At 41.5% G+C, this 24,089-nt stretch overlaps 1 protein-coding gene and 1 non-coding gene across 2 annotated transcripts; both read right to left on the bottom strand.

Annotated features, from left to right (window-relative positions):
- Positions 1 to 1,717: 1,717 nt before the first annotated feature.
- On the bottom strand, positions 1,718 to 14,589 carry LOC131292744 (membrane-bound alkaline phosphatase-like). The gene is made up of 6 exons (XM_058320852.1): positions 14,449 to 14,589; positions 13,197 to 13,331; positions 11,760 to 11,946; positions 9,957 to 10,129; positions 9,730 to 9,882; positions 1,718 to 2,476 (listed from the first exon to the last, which is right to left on the bottom strand). Exons 1-6 carry the CDS (start codon positions 14,587 to 14,589, stop codon positions 1,718 to 1,720), a joined length of 1,548 nt encoding a protein of 515 aa, XP_058176835.1.
- On the bottom strand, positions 11,284 to 11,355 carry Trnae-cuc (transfer RNA glutamic acid (anticodon CUC)). The gene has a single exon. It is a non-coding gene; the product is annotated as a tRNA-Glu (tRNA).
- Positions 14,590 to 24,089: the final 9,500 nt, after the last annotated feature.

Here is a 24,089-nt window from a genome sequence, read left to right as displayed (position 1 = left end):
GAGAATTGACAAGATTTTCTTTACGTCCAGCGTAGATCGAGCATATTTTTTTCTTCCATCCCCTTTCGTACAAAATTTCGCTCGAGGCGCAGTTCGGATTCGTGCACTGTTCGGGTTTCCCCGCGATCGTTTTCGCCGCGCGCGATTTGTCTTCGTGGAATAACCCCTTCTCACTCTCGCGCGCACGTCGAAGGCCCTTCGCGGAGGTGCAGGGCGGGGCCTCGTGTGTTAACTGCAGCCAATCCCGATTACTACCCCGCGGAGACGGAAAATACAACCAGGGGACGGGGCACAGGGCGAGTATGCGAATAGGGTGAAACGACTGGGTGAAAGGTACGTGTTTTACTGCGTGTTTCGCCCCAAAAAAGTAACAAGGACATTTCATCCGCTTTTTGGGGGGCAAAGCGAACCTGGGAATGGAGCACTGGTGAGGGGTACTTTTTCACTCTTCTTTCTGTGAACGGAACGTGAAATCGAATAAGCTGAAATGAGGGAATGTTTTTAGCATAATGTGTGCCTCGTTGTATGACGTACCCAATTCTGACCATTGAGGGAGCTAGCAATAACAGAGGGTGGTTTAAAAAAACGGCCGACCGTAAAACAACCGAGAGGAAGGCCACACCGTCCAAAGCAGAACGCAGGTAAAACGAGTTTGAATGGTTGTTTTTCCACGATTCAAGAAAGCACCGGCAAAGCAATGAAACCCGCTTCAGGGTGGAGACGACCGAAAAATCCGGTTCGAACTCGACGACGGGGATTCAAAGTCGGGCTCGCAAGCATTCGGTCCCTCCTCTCTCCCATTCGAGGGGGTTTCGATTTGTGGCATACGGGAAAAGGCCCTTTTTGAGGGAGCGTTTTTTCAAACGACGCAATTAGCATACGAACTTCATCTTGTACAAGGACAAATTTGGAATGCAAGAGGCGTAATTCTACTAGAATCAGGTGCCCACAAAATACATTTATCTTGAATCTAGGTAGTAATTTACTATGTTAAGTAAAATTATTGACGTTAAAAATTTATCATTTCTTGTTCAGAAATGTTTGAAAAACGATCTTATATGGCAAGAATTAAGAAAGACAAAAAGCATTGCGTAAGTGATCTTTTATAATTTTCAAATCTTCAAAGTATATGATACCAGTTTTCAAAATGTCTTCAGTTATCGTATATTCTTCAACTATCGCAGCTTGAGCCATTCAAACTAAAAAAAAATGATCAAGCTAAAAACATGATCGAATCTTTTTTGTTTTCTTATCGGTTTTTTAAACCCTCCTACAACCCTCTAGATACTAAAAAGGTTTGTAAAAATATGTGAACATGAGATGCTCCTTTAGAAACAAGAATTTTGGAGCCGTAAGCTCCCAATGTATTCCTTTCTGTTTTAGGTTTTCAACTCTTATGATAAAAAACATAGTGTAGCAAATGCTCCACAACAACTTAATTAATTACTACAACAAAAAAACATTGAAAACAGTTTCTAAGAACCATTCAACGTCCAGTTTTGGTAAGAATAAAGTTAAGACAAGACAATGGTTTGCGCTAAATTTTGTTAAAAGTATTTTATTTCCAGTCCAGCGTCAGCAAACGAAATGTACAAACCGATGGCCCGCGGTGCTGATTCCGGTAGAAAAAAGTGGATGCTTCGGTCTCACCGTCGACGCAGGTTCCTTGAAGGATGTCGCCGAAGAAAACCCGTTTAGAAGTAGCATAAGTTTCGGTTTAAGCGCACAATTTGGCGACCAGCGCTAGGACAACAGTGGCCATGGAAAGGGCCATCGCCGAAGCGCCATCACAGGCCCCATCCATGCAGGACGCAAAGGCGATCTGATGTGCGATGAAGTGCTGCTCGTAGCCTCCGGACAGCATGAAAGCCCACGGACCGGAAGCGTACACGGCGGCATCCTCTCCGCCATCGGCGCCCTCCGCCATCGGGACCGACGCCGGGCAGGTGCGCTCGAACGGTTCCGGCATGCCCTGCAGGACGACGGTGGGATCGAGCCGGCCGGAAGTGGTCCGGTAGAAGGACGAGTGGGCCGGGCCGGTGGCGTACGCGAGGCCAAGGTAGGGCAGGGCGTCGGCATCGCTGGTGCCGGCCGTGCTGGAGACGGGGTCGGTCGAGCGGGCCGGGTAGCCGGGCAGGGCGAGCGTGCTGCCGACGTCGTTCAGTGACACGAACAGCGTGTTCTGCTCGGACCCCATCATGTGCGCCATGTTGAAGGCGCCGCTGTAGTGGCGCACCTGTTCGAGCGCCTTGCGGACCTTGTTCTCCTGATGTGCCCGGCGGATGTTGCCGTCCTCGACGAACAGCAGGAAGCCGTTGGTGTGTTCTTTCTTCTGCAGCATCTCAAGCGAGTAGTGCACCATGCGGACAAGTGGTGGCGTGTCGCTTTCGATGTCCGTGCTGTACGGCAGGTTGTCAAAGTCGAACAGCCCGAGCAGGAAATCGATCTGCGATGTGTCCAGGGCTCCCAGTTGGCTCTGTAAGCAAGAAGAAACGAAGATTTTATAAGATTAACAACGCTTCCGTTCATTGAAATATTCTTCAATACAGCAACATCTTGATTTTCTTAACCAATTTGCCGATTCGTGTTATTCCAGAATTCACACAAATTAGAAAAATATTGCCTCAGAATCCATAGGAAAACTGTTTAAATTTTTCTTCGCTATCTCGCAAACATGTTTTTATGAAAGAGTATTCTATTTTTATTTAAATGTGACGAAATTATTGAGTATGTAGCAAAGACACACATATTGATGAATACCAAGAACAGTGATACATTTTCGAACAATATCGAAAATGACAATATACTAATTACCCTACGAGTTAGTCCAGATTAAGGTTGAAAAATCAACTGTTTCCCGAAATTAAAATCTAGAAAAAATATTATATCATGCTTGAGGATTCCGGACTTCTAAGATTTCGAGCGCTGATCACAATATACAATGCAAATACTTAAAACTTATTCAAATACTTAAAAAGTGATATAGTCTTACACTGAGCTTACACAATAACAAAATTTTCAGTTTTTAATGCCCAAATTCCAAAGTGCTAAGCAAAAGTGACACGTAATTTTTGCCTCATAAATTATAAAATTCTTCTTTGGAAAAAAGAACCCTTGTGAGTAGGAATGATTTTTTATGGAACTTTATCTATTTCCATCGACAAAAACTGCACACAACGGATAAAGAGCGTTTTACCATCATTTCATCTCGCTAATTTCAACGAGCTGGTAATTTATTCGCCATTCTTTGTGCCGAGCGCAAACAATCACTTCGAAACAACCGGAAGAACACTTCCGGCCACACTCTCTCGCACAAAAGGATACAGTTTCCCGCACCCATCGATAAGGTCCTCCCTCCCACGCGCCAGCCCAAGCTGGAAGGAACTTTTGGGAACAACCCAAACACCGAGGCAACGAGCGCTAAATGGGATTGAAAATCAAATTAAATACTCAAAAGGGTGGAAATTGAGGGTTCCCTTTTCACGAGCGCGCGTTTTCCCTTCCCGGGCCGGGCTAAGGGTGTTCTCGTCAACACGCGAGACGTGCGTCAAAATCAGCACAGACAGACACAGCCGGGCCGCAGTTGTTTCCGCCAACTTCTGCCCTCGGTGCTGGGAGTTTTCCCCCAATCGATTTTCCTAACAAGTGCGTCCCTTACGCAGGATGGCCAAATCATGGTTTCGTTAGAAGGGAAAGATGCTGTTTGCGTTCGCAAGGTAGTGTGTGGTAGCTGGGGAGGAGGGGGTAAATTTAATAAATATTTAAAATACTGATTAAAATTCGGACCCCTTCGGGGGTGGGAAAATTGACGTGAATAAACATTCGGCAAAGTCGTGTCAGTAGATGCGTAACGAGAAGTTGATGAAATTGAGACCGAACGTTGATTCGATCATTTAACATCCCTACTATATATTTTATCGAATGAAACTACTTTTTGGCAATTTAGAATTATAAAACAGTAAAAACAGATACTTCAAGTACAACGTGTTAGCTTTTTGCTGGCATGAAATGGGTACATGATAAATAATTTTTGATTTTATTTAGTGCAGACCATCAACTCACAAGAGGGCATCAAAATTAAAAATGAAAGCTAAGGTAATTGAAAAGAAAAAAAAATCCGAGAGAAGTGAAGAAATGACAAAGCAGTTACAACAAATTGCAACTGGAAATAAAAAGAATGTTTTATTTTTTTGCGTGTAATAATATCGATAATTAAACGTTAAAAACAGACACTTTAATCATAACGTGTTAGCTTTTGCCGGTATGAAATGTGTACATGAAAAATTAGTTTTGATTTGATTTAGTTAAGACCTTCCAACTCACAGGACTCTCCAACTCACAGGAGAGCATCAAAATTAAAAATAAAGGTAAGGTAATTGAAAAGAAAAAAATTACATTAGTGAAAAGTGAAAAACTAATACAGCAGATACAAGAAATTACTGAACTATAACTGAAAATGAAAAACGTAAATCATAATAGTATACAAATTTAATCTAGCATATGTAACACATTTAAAAAAGGAAACAGAAGTGCATATACTTCTGTCCAGTTTGTGCTGTCCAGTTGGGCTTTTATGTTCTATACGAATCTTTTCCTTTAATTCGATCCAATCGGGTTTTATTCCATTCAGCTTGGGCTTTCCACGAACTTGCTTGCACAAATGCAACCTGTTTTTTTTCTGTGCTGTGAAAATGAAACCGATTCCCGTTCCCGGGCCGTCGGCGGTGGAGAAAGAGCGCCGGGATTAGCGCACGACAGCATTCCGTGACCGTATGTGGGCGCTAGATTTAATTGGTTTTCCGTGGACTAATCTCGGCTTTTACTCGATACCGATTTTGGGAGCCAACTGGCACAACCGGCCACAACTATCGTATGTGGTGTCACACACCCGGTGTTTCGGTGTTGAACGGTTTTTCGGTCCGTACGCTCGTTCGCCAGAAGCGGTTCAGATTTCAGATAGGTAAGCGAATAAAATAAAATATTGAGCAAAACAAAAAAGGACTCATTCTAGCTAAAACGCAAACAGAACGCGGAAAACGTTCGCCGGACGCCGTCCCAATGATCGTCCCACACAAGCACGTGCGTGTTATATGCCGCGTCCTCATCGGATAGCCCAATCAAACCCCCACGACATCGTGCCGGGTTTTATGTCTCAATAAAAGTTTGCGGTTTCTATTTCTCCCCAACCGCTCATCCCCGAACGCAGGGTACCTTTGCAATCGGCAACCGTTTATCGTTGTGTTTCGCGGGTGGGGTGGGACATAAGAAGACGGGGGTGTACGGGGGACCGTTTTATTCCGTTAATTAATGGCAATGATCAAATTTAATGAATTTTGCAGCTTCGTGTTCCGTGCGAAGTGTTACCGGTGTTGAGGAAGGGCAGCTGGTTTTGCCACAAGGGTTGGTGTTCCGGTTCGGTATCGATGGCAAAAGAAAGTCAGATAGCTGCGCCATCCACTGAAAGCGGACGATGTGCATAGTCAATTAAAGCTGAGGCTACATTTGCATTCCATGATTTAAAAACAACTAAAAGTTTATACTTTAGTTATTGTTACTTAAAAATCAAGTGGTGAATTCTTTTCTTGCGTTAGTTTTTTTTTATTTTCTCACAAAAAAGGGCTTTAAAATGAACTACAAAGTGAGCTGAGTGGTGCAAGTCAATTGCTCTTTTGATATACCATAGCTTTCCGTTTTGTATCAGGAGCTATGTATTTTTTTATGAAAGGGCTGGAATTCTAGAAAACTAAAATAGGCTTGAACAAAGAATTTTTTGCATGAATTAAAAACCTTAAAAAGTAATCATGCTGCTTACAATTTTTGAATATTGTAAACATAGAAAAAATCTTCGTTTTCAGTTTGAATTGATTTATAAAATATAAATTGTTATCAAGTTATGTTATGAAGTTAAAATATAAAATGTTATCAAAACTATTTAAACATAAGTTTGGATGTTAGAAGTTGGAATGTTGGAGTTCTACAAAGATTAAGTATTTTTTTACACTGCAATTGCAAATAGGGATACAGTTTTTCTTCTTACTGCGTTGTAAGTTATGATTATTCTTTAGTTATTGTTGAAGGATCATAACAAACTCTGCAAACCAAGTTTTATAATTCCTCAACCATAGCGAAACAGTTGCTATTAACTTTACGATTCATTTCATTAAAAATTGCATCCAAAAAGTTTAACGAATCAAAACACATCACGAGAAGAGAATTTCGATTGCCATGCTGATAACAAATGTCAAACCCGAAAAAAGAGGTCCTCGTCCGATTGATTGACAATAAAGATCCCGTCAGCGATCGGCGGTTTTCGGCGAAAAGTTATTAGAATGCGGCCAAATACGGATTGGGAAGAAAACGGATAAACATACCGACTAAACGACGGAAATAATAATGCATAAAAGCGGCGGACCGCGGATCGCGGGAAGAATTTTTATCGACCCGAAACACCACGATCGATCGTGCTGCGGCAATCTGTTGGAGGACACGTCCAATTGGTGTTCGGCGTCCGACGGCGGCGGCAACCCTGTGTTTAGTTGCTCGCCAAGGAAGAGGAAGAACCATGCACGAACGGGGTAAAGCGAACGTGATGATAAACTTCAAACAGACGACGACGCAGACCTTCAAACGGAGTGCATGCCGTCCGTTGGCCGTGGACTGCGTTTTTGCTGCACGCAACGCACGAGCTCGATGCAGTTTTGTGCGGTGCGCCTCGGATTGCGAATCGAATCTTCGACCCGGGTTTGGGAGCTGATGCCTATCGTATCGAAAAACCCGCCCAGTGGCACTGTGTGCTTTTTGAAGGATAAAATCAGGAAAGATCGATGAACAAATTCAAATTTGGCTGAAAAACTCGGATGTAACGAAAACAGTTCAACATTTAAGCTCAAAGAAAAAGTTATGTTAACAGCGTTGGCTTCAACTTTTTTGTTAACATTATAATCCAAATATCTTCCATATTGACACAGCACAATTTTCGATTTTTGTGTCTCAAAAACCAGTATCTCGTTCCCAAATTGACCTGGCTCGAAAGCTTTTTTACAGTCAATTTGTGTTAATCTAAAAGTGTATTATTGAAAGAATGGTTTGATAAGTAATCAATATGCTAAAATTAATGATATTTTTGTATTTGTTATCGATTAGACATTGTTTAACTATTAATTTAAACTAGAAATCATAACGGAAACTTGGATTGGAAACAATTGCAGTTATTATGAAACATAAAATAAAGTTCAAACAATCCTTAATTCATTATTTAGTAACCAAACATTTCTCCACAGAGATTAATTTTCAAAACTAAATTAAATAGAGTAAGTGTAAAACAGTATTAGCATAAGTTAAAGCGCTTTATGCAAACAACGGCTTATAGGGAATAAGTTACATAAAATGCTCCCGTCATATAATAATATATAAAATAATCCTAAATTCATTACCAAATATTTCCCTACAGAAAGAAAACAACAAAGCGAAATTAAATACAGTTAGAAAAAAATAGCACAGCAACAAGAAAAAAACTGATTTACGTAAACAAATTACGGTCAAAATCAAATTTTGCTGCATTTCTAAGCATTACACTTAGTCACTTTTTATCTTGTCTTAAATTGAGGAAATTGAGAGAAAAGGAAATTTAAAAAATCTCACATATCCTCTTTATTTCAACTTGTCAACCTAACAAACGGTTGCATCTCGCTCACCGTGATGAAGGGAAGAAAGGAGTTAACCCTGCCAACGGAAGTTCAGTTTCAGCAGCTCGGTTCCACCCACCTTCGTCCCACCCGGTGACATTCGGACCCCCCCGTCATCCACCACGTATCGTTCAATAATTCAGAATACCGGCCCCAAAACAAAACAAGCTCCAAGGATTGGCCGGTCGCGTTCGGAGCGGATAGTGCCCGGCGGCGTCGGCGGTGGCGTTGTACCTCGTGCCAGTGGCAGCAATTGACGGCAGGCGGAATGATTTATATCAGCCATTTTACACCGTCGGGGCGCACACGGGACGATAAATCAAATCCACTCTGGGCGCGATCCCGGACCGGATCCCTCCCGGGACACACTCGACCAAGCGTGTTCGTTTGGCCGCCGGGACCTTCGGGGCTCGGGAAGCCTGGACATTTGGAATATGCTTCAGGCGGTTTTTTCCTCCGTTTGCAATCCGGTTTTATATTTTTTTCTGAGCTCGATTGGCGCTTCCACACCAAACACGGGACACGGGAAAGTAAAGGACGGTGCAGGAGGAGCTGAGGGGCGATGCACTTTCTTGCACCCGGGTGCAACGTAGCGTTCGATTGCACAATTTATAAGCTTAACCGAGGGCTCACTCTATCGGCTTTATCGACGCGATCACATTCTTTAATTAAGATCTTGGTGCACTTTTTTTCTGTCGACCAGCGTTGGAGAGAAGTACGCAATCATTCTCAATTGTCTTCAATTTACTGCAATTAAGCTGATCGAACGATTGACACAGGACGGTGAGCAAAGGCTTTATATCTTTCGTTTTATATGGTTGCCTTTATGTTTCTTTTATAAGAAACGTGTTTCTTGTTTATACCTAGAAGACTGATGAGGTTAAAATGTGATGATATAGATTTATTTCATTTGAAAAAGAAAATCGTTTCAGCTAGAAAACGGATAAAAAAAAGTTTGGAAGAGAAAAGAGAAGGATAAAAACCAAAAAAGAAGAAGTCTAAGAAGAAGTACTAAGAAAAATAATTTAAAAATTCCATTAAATTCTAATTAAACGAACAGTCAAATATGAAATGCATGTATGTATGTACCATGATTTTTTAGTAAAAAATCTGACAGAGATGACATTACATTATACTTCACAGAAAAGTAAACTACAAATGAAAATCAACGTGATAAAATGTACCCACTCTCACTCCACGAAACCAAAATAAATCAAAATAAAAATCCAAAAGAAAAAAACAACCAACAACCAAACTCGATAAACGACTCTGGAAAAACGCTGCATTTCGGGTTTGCACAATAAATTGGTGCAATAAAGTGTTCTTCAAGTGCCCGTTTGAGGCGCTATTTGTGGGCGGAGACACCATTTACAAGCTCGAGATGCATAAATCATTGTGAATTTTTATTGGGGGGTTCAACTTTTCCGGTCGACAAGTGAGATAAAATCGCTATGGAGCGGGAAAAAAACAGTGAAGCACTAGAGAATACAAAATGAGTAGCACAATTAACGCGCTCATGATGAATTGGAACCGCAGTTTAACGTGAACTCGGGAAAAAGAAAAGGAGCAAACAATCGGTTCTGTAGCAATTCTCGCTTGCGGGGAGAATGCACGGTTTTTCACGGTTGCGCCAAAAATAAACGCTACCCAAACGCATGCTGTATCGGTTTCTGAGGGAGAGTTTTCCGAAACCCGGAACAAACGTTGCGCGCATTAGACGACGACAGTACGTGGAAAACGTTGGTTGTTCCCAACGTCCCGTTAGACTGCTTTCCCCCATCTGGAAAACGGCAAAAAGGGCGGCGTGTGGTAACGTGGGTCATAAACTATGTGGGAAATGAAATATATGGTGAGCTAAATTAATGGTTTTCCCGAACGCAAATCGTACTCTCGTAGGCATGGAAATTCGAGACGTTTCCATTGAAACGAAAAGAAAGCCAAGCCTGGCACCGAGTGGGCGGAGGAGGATAAAACTTTTCCATTCAAACCTACGTGCACTACCAAGTGTTTGTGGCAAAAAGAATGTTTCTCCAAAAGTACGTACATTTGTGGTGATGTATGTTGCGTTCGCTCCCTGCTTCGAATCTTGCCACTCCTTGATCAGATTTTTCCCGTCGGTTCGCAAACCGCGGGCTCCGGTGGCGGTGTCCGTTTCCGTGGTGGGGATGAAGTTCTTCCTTCCTCCGCCGAGTATCACCTAACCGGGATGGAAAATTGGTTATAAGAAACACGTAAGGATAGAGTAAAGGCCAGGCCGAACCAGACACATACCTTGAAGTGCTTGCCAATGTCTCCGTGGATGAGCTGATGCGCAATGTCCGGCACGGTGTTTACGTTACAGCCGGCGGCTTTTACGTCCGCATCGTTTTCCCACCGGCTGTCCGGGCTGTTGGCGAACAGGGCTGCGTTCGAACCGGAGGTGACACGAGACGTTGTGGCAAAACCTGCAATGTACGACGAGAAAGCACGACATCCAATCAACACTTGAATACAGCAAGTTTTGCTTGCAACAATGCTATAACATTACGATTCTTTTTGTTGAAGAAAACTAAACATTGGTCCGTGTCTAAAGCTGTATCAACCGTAACTTTTATCGAATTCGTTCGTTTAATATCAATCAACTCATCCAATCAATTTTGCTCAGAAGTGATATAATATGTTATGTTAAAATAAAAACTACCGGTAGCGCCGGTTAGAAAAATCGGCCCATGAGCGCCGGGGCTTACCACCTCGACGGCGTGGGTTCGAATCCCAACCGAGCCCGGACCCTCCCGTGTACGAGAGGACTGACTATCCACGTACAACAGGGAAACAAGTCTCGTAAGCCCTTAACGGGAATGTATGACCAAGAGGTCGTTACGCCAAGAAGAAGAAGTTAAAATTAAAAGAACGCGTTTATCTCATCTAAAAGAAGTTTTAATTCCGTATTCGATCTAAAAAATCAACATGCATATTTACTTACTAAACAAATTCAGTCAGATTAATTCAAAAAAATAATAATTGCTCAATATTGGAGGTAACTTTGCAAATTGTACAATATTTCTTATAAAGGATGCCCAAAGAAAATTCAGAGAATGTTTATTTCATTGATAAAAAGTATCCAGAATGGAAATCAAACAGCTATCAACAGACAATGTAAATAGCAATTTTTCATTTGTATAGCAAAAAACTACCGGGCGTCGAAGGTTTCCGTGTATAATGTCTTCTTTTTTTCTTTCAAATTATTGTTTCGAAAAAATATTAAGAGAATCGCTTTGAGTGATCTTTTAAAGTAGCAATCACTGTCAGTTAAAGCTTATGTTTTTTTACGGGGTCTGTTAAAATGAATGTAGTTTGTTTTTAGAGCCGCACTTTAGAGGCACGAAAGGATTGTAAACAAATTTGTGTCTAATGGATTTTACGAAGTAAAAGAATAGAAAAAAAAATCATTTACTTACATTGTAAGCAGTAAAAGAGTCTCTTAATTTTCCTGAAGTTTCATAAATCATTCATTTACTGTTCATTTACTTATATTTACATTCCTGCATTTGCCGCTAAAGTTTATAAAATACGGTATCTCTTTTAAATTTAACTCCTGTAATAAAATAAAGTTAGCTGCTTCCCATACCGGGAATCGAACCCGGGCCTTCCGGGTGAGAGCCGGATATCCTAACCACTAGACAATATGGGACTTGTTGATGAGAGTGCAACCTAATGCAAGCCGGATCAGCAATCTCAAACTAAACCTTAGTTTAAATATAGCTGCCGTTACTTTGCGCATGCCTCAAGTGTTATGTTCGGAGATGGTGTTCGGGTAAGCGCATAGATGCATGCACTGACTTCGTTTGCAACTAGCTGTTTTATTTCAAATGAAGCGTAAAGATTGTTCACAAGCGTTATATCGAAGTGTATGTAACGCGAATTCATGTGAAAAACAATTCCATGTTGGCGTGTTGAACGTTACGATAAAAGTTAATTGAACCAAAGCGGGCCGATTGAATCACGATAAATCAAACCTCCGTTGCAATCGTGCTCGAACCGGCGCTGATGTGGAAAACGATTTCGTAGGGATTAGGTGAATCCACACACACTTACCGACTGCTTTTCCCGCGTCGAGCGCCCACTTGGCGATGGAGGCGAGTTTTTTCGCCGGGTCCAGCTCGCAGGCGCCCCGGTTGACCGTCGGATCCATCGCCACGGTGCCGAGGTTCGATTTCACGCCCGTCAGAAAGGCTGTCCCGGCGCAGGCCGGGTCCGGAACGCGGCTGTTCACGCAGTAGGTCTGAGGGAAAACACGAGCGGGGGACGACAAAAAAAATTAAATGAAGCGGGGGAAAACTTGCTGGGGGAAAATACCCCTCTCAGGCCGGTCAGTTGAATAAATAATCCCCGAAAGCTGCAGGCAAAACAAACCCCATCCATCCCCATTAGCGGAGGGAAAACCCGTCAGCACCGGGTGTGCCAACGTTTCCATGTCCAAGTGAAAAGTTTTTGGAGAGAGGGGCGGGGGTGCTTTCCATCCTCTCCGTAAGTAAGTGGCCAATTTATTACACATTCCCTCCGGCCGGTGCTAGGAAAATGGCTGCAACCGAGCCACTTCGTAGGAGGATGACGCAACAAATCCGCAGGGAGGAAGGATGCATTCATCGACAATGTGTTCCCAATCAATAACCGGAAAAATAGACTAGCCGAGTTGAGCGTTTGACCGTGAGGGAAGAAATGAGGAGTTTTATTTTTCCTTCTCACAAACCCATTCCAACGTGTCATCGTGTTGAATTGTTCACTCTCACTCTCTCTCTCTCTCTCTCTTTCTCTAACGCCTCTTTCATTTTCTCTCCCGCCGGAACCTCGTAGATTCATTGCAAATTCTCCCCAATCCCTTCCGTTTTCCCTAAACTGACTGACGCTTAAAACGCTTTCCCATCGATTTTCCCAAACCGGCTGTCCGTTAGGCTCGATTTTCCTGCAGTTTTCCCACCTCACTCGGGACGGCGAAGCAAGGGCGTAGGCGTGTGGAAAGGTTTGACGGGTTATATCCCCACTCCTCTTTGTTTTCTTCAGCTTCCCCCACTGCAATTCACGTTGGTCGCTTTTTCCGGTAGAAGGTAACGAACGAAACGTTCACTGAGCAGAGTGGGATGAAAACCAAAAAAAAAAAAACAAGTGGAAAATCTTGTTTGCCATGACATTGGCTGGTTGGTGTTGGCAACCGGGGGGAAAACTTTACCGTGAACTTTGATCCTTTTTGGGGGCTTTCGTCCGTAGTTTTTCGTTGCATGACGTCAAACGATCTGCTGTGGAGTTTTGACGAAAATGGGTTTCGGGCAACCAGTCGGTTAGAACCGGTTGAAGGAAAAGTAATTTAACTAATAAATTAAATCCGAAGCGAATGGATTCCTAAAGCTACCTTCATGTTGTTCTAATTTCTACGAGCCCGCTTGTAGACTTCCTCTGCTTTGTGGATTGTAGACCGTTTCCCAACCTCTTTAATTTCTACCGTGATTTAAGATTCAGATAAAAATTCCTACTTACCCGTGCATTTCCGCTCCACTTTAGCCGCTCGAAGGAAAAGGTTTCATTGTCGCCACCGTTGTAGAAGCGGGCGGCCGTCACCGTCGGTTGCGACATTCCCGAACCGACGAACACCATGATGTTCTTGGCGACGTTCTGCATTGGACCGGCGGGAGAAAATGTCGTTGAACGAGCGACCGTGAAGAAAAGATCAAACAAACGAGTCAGAAATCATAATCACAGTGTGGAAAAGGATTGCAAATAAGACGTGCACTAACGCGACGAATAAGTTTTCGTTAAACTTCGCTTCGCGCAAAGTCAAAACCTTCCGTATATTTCCCCGCTGGGAAGAATTTAGCTCCAGGAAATTCTCAAACACTACTCATACACTATTCGCCGATTGGATATTCAACAGTTACGCGTATCTATTTGGTCATATAATCTTCTAGATGCTGCTTCGGACGCATGCTGCACGAGGGCGGGCGAATTTTCACTACATAACCGAAATGATACACGATACTGTTGAGTACAGATTTTAGGTATTTTTTTGACCCTACGTTTTCAAACTAACCTTGTACTTGTTCAAAGTAAAAACAACTAATCATATGCAGGGGTTTAGTGCTTTAAAAATTTACGAAGAATACGAAGGATTACCCTTTCCTTTTGGCAAATCAAATAAACTTTTCACGGTTCTGATAGCATGGAAAATTAATCAAACCAAATCAACGCCGTATTCAGGGGGAACACAAGGTAGCGGATCAATTAAACTCGCTTGGACGGGAGGTACAAAGAAAGATAGCAAACGCAGTGATAATAAACTGCAGTGAGAGATAAGAAACGGAAAGAAATCATTCATTATCGCATGCGCATTTCGAGCATGAAATGCAACCGGATCAAGCTGTTGCAATCATTCACTGGAGCAGATATGTTGAACGCCCGATGGCGATAGGAATGTGGAGGAGCGTTTTATAATCTTGATGTAGGCAACTCTTCAATCTACTTGCTCCACTTGGCATGCTTATCGTGCGCGCTATCGCCTTATCAGCTGAAGAAGATTGAATAGCTGAGGTTCATTGATGAAAATGTATCCACACTGTAGCCTGAAGAAGCCGGCTTCTTTAATAGTTTGTCCGAATAATGCACTTTTGGGAGACAAGTAATATCAAATGGGTACACAATATATATTGAAGAACAGTTCACTTTAGTGAAAAGCACCACACGGCGTCACAACACAGTCCGCCCAACCGTTGCACTTAAAACTATCGATAATTACAATCTTTTGCATCGTGTAATCCTTCTTCTCGAACAGCAGCTCGTGCGCCATGTGCTTCCAATGGTGCGCATCGTGTTCCTCGTGGGCCTCCACCTTGGCTGAGAATGCAGCGAACGCCACCAGAAGCACTACCGTCGCCATTGACCCCACCCCAAGGACACTGAACTCTCCCCGCTTCATCTTCACTAATCGACGAACACTTTCTAGGGCTGATTTTCACAAGACGACGACGACGACGTGCACGAAGGCGATCCCCGAGGTTTACTAACGGTCCCCGAGAGCTGCGCCGGTACGTTTTATAGGCTTCTGATAAGCTTGTTGAGTCGATTCCGGTCCCCCCAAACCCGGCACCCCGAACCGTTCCCCAAACTGATATCGAATATTGAGGGAAATGAGAGTGGCGTAAAAATACTGCATGCATCGTCAATTCTCAAAAGTAAAATTACTTTTCTAAAATCTAAATTATCTTTACAAACATTACCATTAGCTAGCAGTAAAATCCATTCATTTCATAAATTTTCCATAAATTCTCCCATGGCAACTCATGCTTAGTTTCGTTGAGGGGATTTTCCGGTCTAAATCGAAGTTTATAGATTTATTTTTATTTATTTCAGCAATAATTTGACCATCGAACCATGATTAATATCAAAGGTTCCTTTGGAAACTCATATTTTCTCAGCTATTGAGACAAATCTCCATCACAGCTTCCGCGAATCTTTCGTTAGCAAAGACAGAAACCAGTAAAAAAAGCCCACCAAAACCCCGTCGAGCAACCGACAAGCCGCCGATTTAGTCGATTCCGTTTCGCGTGGTTCGCGGTCCGGGCCAATCCGACCGGGTTTGGGGCCGTGTGCAACATCAGCGAGTTTCGACGATTTTTGCGCACGGCCCCGCACCGTCTCCGGACCGCAAAGAACCGGGCCGTAAAGAAGCAGCGGGCGCAGAATTGCCCTCGCACCGCCACGGTGAAGAGCGATTGCACTTCGATCACTCGAGCACCTCCGGTCGGTGGCGCTGGACGCGATTGTTTCCCGGCGATACTGGCCATCGGGTGCTTTGTGTGCCCGTTATCGTCCACGCCCGCGGGTGGGGAGGGATGGCGGAGAGCCTGGGAGAAGATGGGCCCGCGAGGACGATAACGCCTGGATGAGCAAACTCAGGTAGGCCAGGATGATGATGATGGTGTTGATGGAGGTGGCTTTGATGGGGCGGCTTCTTCTTCTTCCCGGTGGGTAATCGATTGTTGATTCGCGATTCGAATAGCAAAATCGATTTGTTTGCGCGAATTGTGCCTGTTGTTAGGCGCCTCGAAGTTGTTTCTACCACGCGCCCTTTCATTCAACAAGATGATGCAATAATGCAAGAGAATGTATTACTAAGGCATCGCTTTCCTTCCTTTTAGCTTACGTCGCTGTCAGCAAAACTATTAAATTGCGACAAGCTTTAACGGCTCTGTTATTAAGAATTCTGAGACTGATTTTTACATCTTTTGAAGACTCTTCTTGCAGGATGTGAAACTTCGATCGGATGTTTTCTTTTTCGAATTTTCCACTTTCTGCATTCAAGATGCTACAAAATTTCTTATCCGTTCTTTTGTGTCATAAAATTTTAAAAATATTCTTATATTCTGTCTATATCACATGGATAAAAATAAAGTGTGGAGTAGCCAGACGATGTAAACATCAATACACAATTATTATTTAACAGTCAGCCTTGTTAAAGCAGTGAATACTTCGCATTTTTCAGAAATGTGAAAAGATGTACAAGCTTAACTTCCAATCTACTTGAGGTGTTCCAATCTACTTTCAACATGTTGCTCTAATGGCAACAAAACATAAAGTGGAAGGCATCATACTCGAGTGGGGTAGCAAGAGGACCAACATTATTACTACAGAAAAAATGGAGGAATAAAGAAGGGAAAGATTAATTTCATGGACAAACAATCTGAGGAACATGGTTCGGTTGTCCAGTTTTTGACAAATCCTTGAGCCATATCGAGAGAAAACTATAACACTGCATATATAACTAACTGCCGAAAAGCGGCTATCACTGTATGGTGATGGATAAACGTCGAAAATGCATCCAAAGCTTGCAGAATCTAATCCTATAAAATGTAGTTTTGCTTACCAGTTTTTAAAAACTAGATTTAAACAGATTCTGCATAGATATTGAAAAACAATTTATGAAAACTCTATCCTTCTTTGAGTAATAATCTATAGAAATGATACCTTGGTGCTTTTAGCGTTTTCGTGATCTTTTTAAGTGTTTCGTTAAACACAGTTAACCAGTAGAAAAATGACACATACGATAGAATACGATGGGAAAAGTAACGCTAAACAGTAGAAATAACGCAAACAAGAATAATTTTGTTTTATTCAAATATTTAGCATGAAAAAAAATCGGAATTACTCATGAAATAGCGATTGGTTGCATTTAAAACAACGTTGAGCCTCAATTTTGAAACGTCTTTAGGGTTTCTACTGAATCCTCAAACGAAGAAAATAAAGGCATTCGATATCAGGTTTTCATGAAATTTCCCATAATTTCTTTGTCTGCAGTCGACCCCGGCGGTTCAGCGGCTAAAGCCACAATCACTCAAGCAGAAGAGGCCGCTTTTTCCGAAAGATGCCAACAAACTTTGTGCTCACCGTGCGGAGACGGAAGGGCTTTTAAAGAAACCGCGAGGCCCATCCAATCTTCTTCGGTTCTTCCCGTCAATTTTCCTTCCCTGTCGACCGACTCACGACGTCACGGACTACCGAGCCGTACGAGCTCGTATGCTTTTTGCCGCTCGGTCTTCTAATCGATGCACGACGGAGTAGCTCGCTGGCTTTGCTATAGCATCACTCCGGCGACGGTGGCTGACACATGGACAGAATCTTTCCGGCAGTATCAGGCAGTGTTTCCCTACAATTCTCGTTCGACTCGTTCGGCCGTTTGTTGGTGGCTTTATTGCGCAAGTCATGGCTCACCGTCCGCCTACCCTACCACCACTGGCCACGAATGTGTTTTTCGCTTCATCTCAGCGATTTGCTCCACAACACGGCTCCACTTGGCTACACACAGATTGCCGCAATTCAGGGGCACACTGGAGCTTCGAATGTTTCGTTGGGAGACCGAGCGGCATTCTTTCACTTTGTCAGCCTCGTGTGAGTTTGGAAGTGGCGGTAACGAAGGGAAAGGTAGTTTAGTTCCGCTGTTCGACCTCAATTTTCGTTTTTTGAATGTGTAGTCTCTGCGGGGCTGCTTTATTTCTGCCTACCTACGGCTTTTCTTCTCGACAGTACGTGATGGGACGGTAGCCGACTAAAGAAACGGAGATTGAAGAAAATTAATGGACACGAGTTGGCGATGGGGTGAAATTGTTTCGTTGGACTCGAAAGTTTTCTCGCACACGCGCTGATGATGACGACGACGACGATGACGATGATGATGATGGTGATTAAGAAGTCTGCAGGTTGAGTGAAATCCGAAGCTACGAATGACGAAAAACAGCGGTGAAAACGAGCACGATGTCGTTTGTGAATGTGAAACGGACCCGACCGAACCCGAACTTGGGGGAAAAACTAGAGAAAATGACTGAAAAGGTTAGCAAGAATGTCGATAAACTTTTCAACAGTGGATGGGTTGGTTGAATATTCCATGCAAGGTTGTTCTTAACTACATTATTATATAATTAATGGTATGTTGTTCATTCTCAAATAAAAATAAATAAATATTTTCTCTACGACCTTGGGTAAGAATTCAATTTTTTTCTACAAACCTCTTCAACAGCTGCAAATACATGGAAATTTTAATGAAAAGAACTGAGGGCTTTATACAACACCTGTATTAGCTGGCGCTTATTCAATAGAATCGTTGAAACGAATTGAGAAAACTCATTTACTACGTCATCATAATTCAAGTAGTCAAAGTAAAATTTCCAATGCGTTTTTATAAATACCAACAGAGATGTCAACGCATTACAAAGTGGAGTATACTTCTGATTGCCTTTATTATAGAAGTAACGCATGATTGAAAAATACTTCAGAAATTCAAACCGTCTTTCGAAAACCATTTTTTTAACCATTTACAACTTTCGGTATTATTTGAATTTTTCCGTTTGGCTTTATCAAACGAATATATTCATCGAACCGGTTCAAGAAATATTTCATCGAACCGGTTCACTTTCAACTTGCTTACAACTTTTGCAATAAGCGCCGCTTTTCCATTAACTCATCGAGTTTATTTCTTCGTCGGTTCGCGATATTTTGTTTTTAATATGCAAATTGAATAAGATGTTATTAACCTCTGCACAGTTTTAACCGAATCTGACTCGGGCAAGCGGATGGAATTTATATTGCTTAACCCGAGGATGGCTCTTGCAGTTTTTTTTTGTCGCTCGTTTTGTTTCTACTTTCGTTGAGCGGCATTTATTTCGGATGCACCTGCTACGAACACACGTTCTTATGTGTTTGAAAAATTTTCATTCTTTTCTTTCACACTAATCGAAGCAATTTAATCATCACAATCACAAATGACACATATGGTAAAAATCAAAAATACATGCATAGTAGCTTGCAAAATAACCATCATTTAATCAATAAAATCATAAGAAATTAGGAAATCAAAAGTTTATCATTAGAATTTAAACTGAGAACTATATAAAAATATGAAAAACTGTGTGACACTTTTTTGGGCCATTTTCTCGACTTGGTTGAACTGTGAAGGGGTTAAAGAAAATCTGAAGTATTTTATATTTGATAATATCAAATATGAATTTCTTTTCTATTACACACCACTGAGAAAACTATTCGATGCGCTATGCTACTGCTCGATGCAAAGAACTTATTATAACTCATAGAGATTTGTTTTCACTCATTTCCTGCATCCTCCGCTCTAATTCGGATTCCACGCCGAGCTTCGACAAGTACCTCGTAGTTTTTGTAAGAATACTCTTTCCCAGCATAAGAAACATAAACCTGTTTGTGTGACGGAAGTATCTTGCCCGGAAGTAGATCGTCACCATGATACGCGCGTGCAATATACAGATTTTCACCCTTCGAGGTGTGTCCACCTACAACCGCCCCGGGGGGAATATTTCCATTGCCAGCTCCAACCCAGGTGAAGCCACAAGATGTGTTTTCCTGAAAGATTCATACATACGAATAGCCTCGATTCATAAACATGTTCTAGGAGGGACCACTTACATCTGAACTATGTATTTTAACTGGAGCATTGTTGGGTTGGTCGTTCTGGCGCTCAGCATCGGTCTCGTAGACTCCTTTGGCTTGAAGGGTAAGACTCATCCCTAGCATCACGCATAGAAACAGAAAGCGACTTGCGATTCTACCGTAACACATTTTATTTTTGCTTTCAAATTGCTTCGCAATAAAACTCGATACTCAACGAATGGTGCGAAAGCGGCTGTTTGTAGCAACACGAAGTATCGAAATAGTGTATAGCACGAAGCGAAGTTTTTTCACGAAGAGCTCTAAAACGAAAGAGAGCTTACACGAAGTACTCAAAAACTAAAGAGGGCTGTCGCGGGGTGAACACTAAAAACGAGAGGGAGAGGAGTTTCACGCAGGACACGGATAAGATGATCGCCGCAATATCAACGAAAAAGGAAGAGAGCCTTCGATCTGCTGATCGACGGTTTTATACCGGTAGAACCCCCCTCCACTTCCCATGAGTGGGAGAGCCGCCCATAGCAGACTCTCTCAAGCGTTCTCTCATGTGACGTACCAGCACGTGGTCATAAGTTGACATTCCAGCTCGCGGTTTTTTGCAAGGTGGGTCCTAAGAGATTTGAGCTCAAAAGCCTAGGCGTACCCGCTTGACGATTTCGAGCAAATTGTCCTAAAAAGCGTGCTACGTGAACCAAAAATTGAGCAATTTTGTATGGTAAGTAGGACGATTGCTCGAAAAGTAGGACGACTTCTCGAAAACTCGAAACGAGCGTTTCACCCCCATACAAAAAAGTAAGATGTTTGTTCGCTCGAAGGACGTTTTCAGGATGATATTTCGAGCTGCCTAGCGGGTGGCAGTCATATTCCGCTAAACATTTCTTAACGGTATCTCTCAAAATTCCTCAGCGCGAACAAATAAACTCCTCATTTTTGTATGGGCCGAAGGGGTTGAAACAAAATTAGGAACTAAAAACAGCAATTCTGCTCGACAAACTGCTCGAGTGCTTTAAAAATCTCCTAATTTTATTTAAGCCGACCTCGTTCCATACAAAAATGAGAAGTTTTTTGTTCGCGGTCAGGAGTTTTGAGAAAAAATTGAAATTGATTTTTGACTATCGTTCTTAGTTTTGTTTAACCTTCACCCGTTCAACCGCCTACCCGGTTAGTTTAAAAAAAAGGTTAAAGGAATTTAAATAATTCTCATTTGCATTTTTCGGTCGATACCCCATATGGCCTTATCACACGGTTCATCCCGAACAATTTTTTTATTTATGCCTTGATTTTATTAGAAAAATAACACATCACCAAATGCATTCCTTTAGGTATATCGTTGCAAAAGAGGTGTAGCCATGACCGAAAAACGTAGGACTCATTTAGTCTTTTATTGTATTTTGTATTGTATTAATGTCAAATATGAATTTCTGTATTATTACACACCACTAAGAAAACTGTTCGGTGCGCTGAACTGTGCTACTGCTCCGTGCAAGGAACGTTTTTCAGGTTTTTTTTCATTCATTCCCTTCATCCTCAGCTATAAATCGAAATCCACGTCGAACTTCGACCAGTACTTCATAGTTGTTGTAATAGTGCTCTTTTCCACCAGAAGAAACGTATAGCCTTTTGTGACTCGGATGAATTTTTCCCGGAAGCAGAGCGTCACCATGATACACACGTCCAATGTAAAGATTTTCACCACTCGGGGTCCGTCCACCTACAACCGCTCCGGAAGGAACTTGTCCATTTCCAGAACCAACCCAGGTGAAGAAACAAAATACGACTTCCTGAAATATTGATAGAATAGATCAGCTTTGATACATGAACATGTTCATGAAGGACCACTTCATTACATCTGACATAGGTATTTTAGCCGCCGCTTCGGAAACCGTCGTATTGGGTTCAAACGAGTTGAAATCTGCGTACAAATCACCGCTTTGCTGATTCTGGTGCTCAACATCAGTCTCGTTGGCTCCATTGCACTATGGAGCAAAAAGAGCAAATTGCCGGGATAAAATTCGGAATCAAATGTTTTGCAATTTTTTCATTGTAATATCGTGTAATACTATTATATTACATGAAATTATGATGTTTCAGGACATTCCCGCCAGGTGGCGCTACAAAATCCACAAATTTTAGGAATTTTCTATGGGTGCATTATTTTTTCAATTTTCTTTTTTATATTAACTTAAAGATTTTTTTAAGTTTGATACAAAACAAACTAAATTTACTACAAACTTTCATTCAAAATATTGTCATCTGGAATATAATTGATATTCAAAGCATCTAACGCGGACATAACGTCTCCTAACGAAGAGCTACTATCTGAATATTCTGAACATGTACCATTATCTTCTTGGTTTTGAATTGGCAAGGGACTATTACTATTTGAGGAGCTGTAATCTACGAAAAAGGGTTTTACTACGTCTGGGTATGGGATTTATTTTTAATTTTTAAACAATTTAGCCAGAGATATTGTTGAAATGTATGGATCGGATGATTGTAATGCTCTCATAAAAATGTCTTTAATATTGAATTCTCGTTACATTTGACGGACGTATTCTCTTCTATCCCTTCTTTATATTTTATTTCTACCTTCTGCTGCTTCCTCTCCTAAGGATCCCAATGGTGCTGGGACATTTACATGCGCAAGAACTTTGTGGACAGTAGAAGGCATTTTGTATGTTTTGTTTTTGCATTTTGTTTTGTAATGATGTATGTAAAACATGTATGTGTCTTTGCAACATATACTAATTGTTTTTGGATTTAAAGGCTGTGAACAGGTAATGGCTATTAAAATATTTCGAAACCTTTCTATAAGTCCTGTTTCTATTTGCAAAATATCACTCAATTTTTCTATGTTTGAAAAATCCCGACGACAAACATTTCCCGTCGTACTATTTCCACCCATTTGCCTTGGTTCATCTACTTTAAATTTTTTTCTCCAATACATTTATTTTTCGATCATTATACTTGATTGATCTCCATTTTTTAAATCCAATTCTGTACGAAATGTGGAGCAAGCATTCGAAAAATCCATCAAACAGTGCAGTGGAGATATTCCATAATATAAATTCTCGAGATTCTATTCTAAGTGCTCTGCACTGTTCATTTCTATTGGTTTTGCACCACATATACAACATGTTTGCATAGACAGAGTGTCGGTTAAATATGCCAATATTTTTCCATCAATTAAACTCATGTAATATGAATAGTTTACTGCCACATAACTTGTTTCATTTAGCTTAATTGTATAAGGAACTAACCTGGCTATTTGGCTTTTGATTTCGTCTACTGTTTGTATAACTTTATCTTTTGACTCTTTCGCAATCTCGATAACAATTGGCCTGCAAAACCTTACACTTTGTGGCATCAAGTTAATCCAGATGATACCTGAATCGTCACTAATGAACGAAAGACGGATAGGCATTAATGCCGATACTAGTAAATCACTGTCTGATGCAGTATTTTCTCCGGAACCATGAAACGGTTGATTGTAAATGCTGTGTCCACTAGATCCGTCAATGCCCCACGAGCGCAATAATACGACGCTTAGTGACTCACACAAAGAAGATGAAAGGTGCCGCAAGATTTCTGCTTTTTGCATTTCAATTATTCTACACGCAGTGTGATTCACCAACTCTTGAAGATTAACTTCAACTTTTACAGGTAAGGGTACAAACAGAACAAAATGTTAGTGTAGGGTACATTATTCCGAGGAATTCTGGGTATAAACAGATGAGTTTGTGAGCTGAAGAACAAGAAAAAGCGACCTAATACATTCAAAGCAAACCAAACCAAATTTCATTCTTTGCCATTGACTTGGCTTGTCTTTTCCCTTTTACGTGATGTTCAACCACTACCCTGCTTCACATTTTTACGATACGATCATCTACCTATATTTGATTGAATGAGAATTTCATATATTTCTTACCACACATGATGCTGCATATGGCATGATGGAGACGCCTAGTAGGTGATAAACTATAAGCTTCACATATAAAGTACAGAATGACGTACAGATGCGCGCGTATGCGCAAAAAAACCTATCATTTATTGTTACAAAACATTCTAGACTATAAGTGGGTATGCATCATATTACAATCTTTCACAATCCTTAGCGATGGCGTAAGGTTAAAGACAGAAAATTTAAAAAAATTCATGGAGTTTTGCGAAACAATGCTTAATATTTTGTGACTTTCAATTTCAATTTACTTAAACTGTCAACAATTTTAAAGCATGATAATATAGCTTTCCAAAACTCTACTTGAAATTCGATTCCGACCATTATTATAGGAGTTACAGACCTTCAAAGTTGATGGATTTTTTTCAATTTTTCACGCAATATTTTCACAAATCTTGACTTTGACGGGCTGTTTCTCAGAACCTGGAAGAACAGGGGCTCTAGTTTTTGGGTCATTTCTTAGTTTCATCTTGTAGTTTAAGAAAACATATGTCATTTTTCTGAAATCCAAA

The sequence above is a fragment of the Anopheles ziemanni genome, chromosome 2 (genome assembly GCF_943734765.1).
Source record: "Anopheles ziemanni chromosome 2, idAnoZiCoDA_A2_x.2, whole genome shotgun sequence".
NCBI classification, from domain to species: domain Eukaryota; kingdom Metazoa; phylum Arthropoda; class Insecta; order Diptera; family Culicidae; genus Anopheles; species Anopheles ziemanni.
Note: the sequence above shows the minus strand (reverse complement) of the source record. Positions and strands in the feature narration are given on the sequence as shown.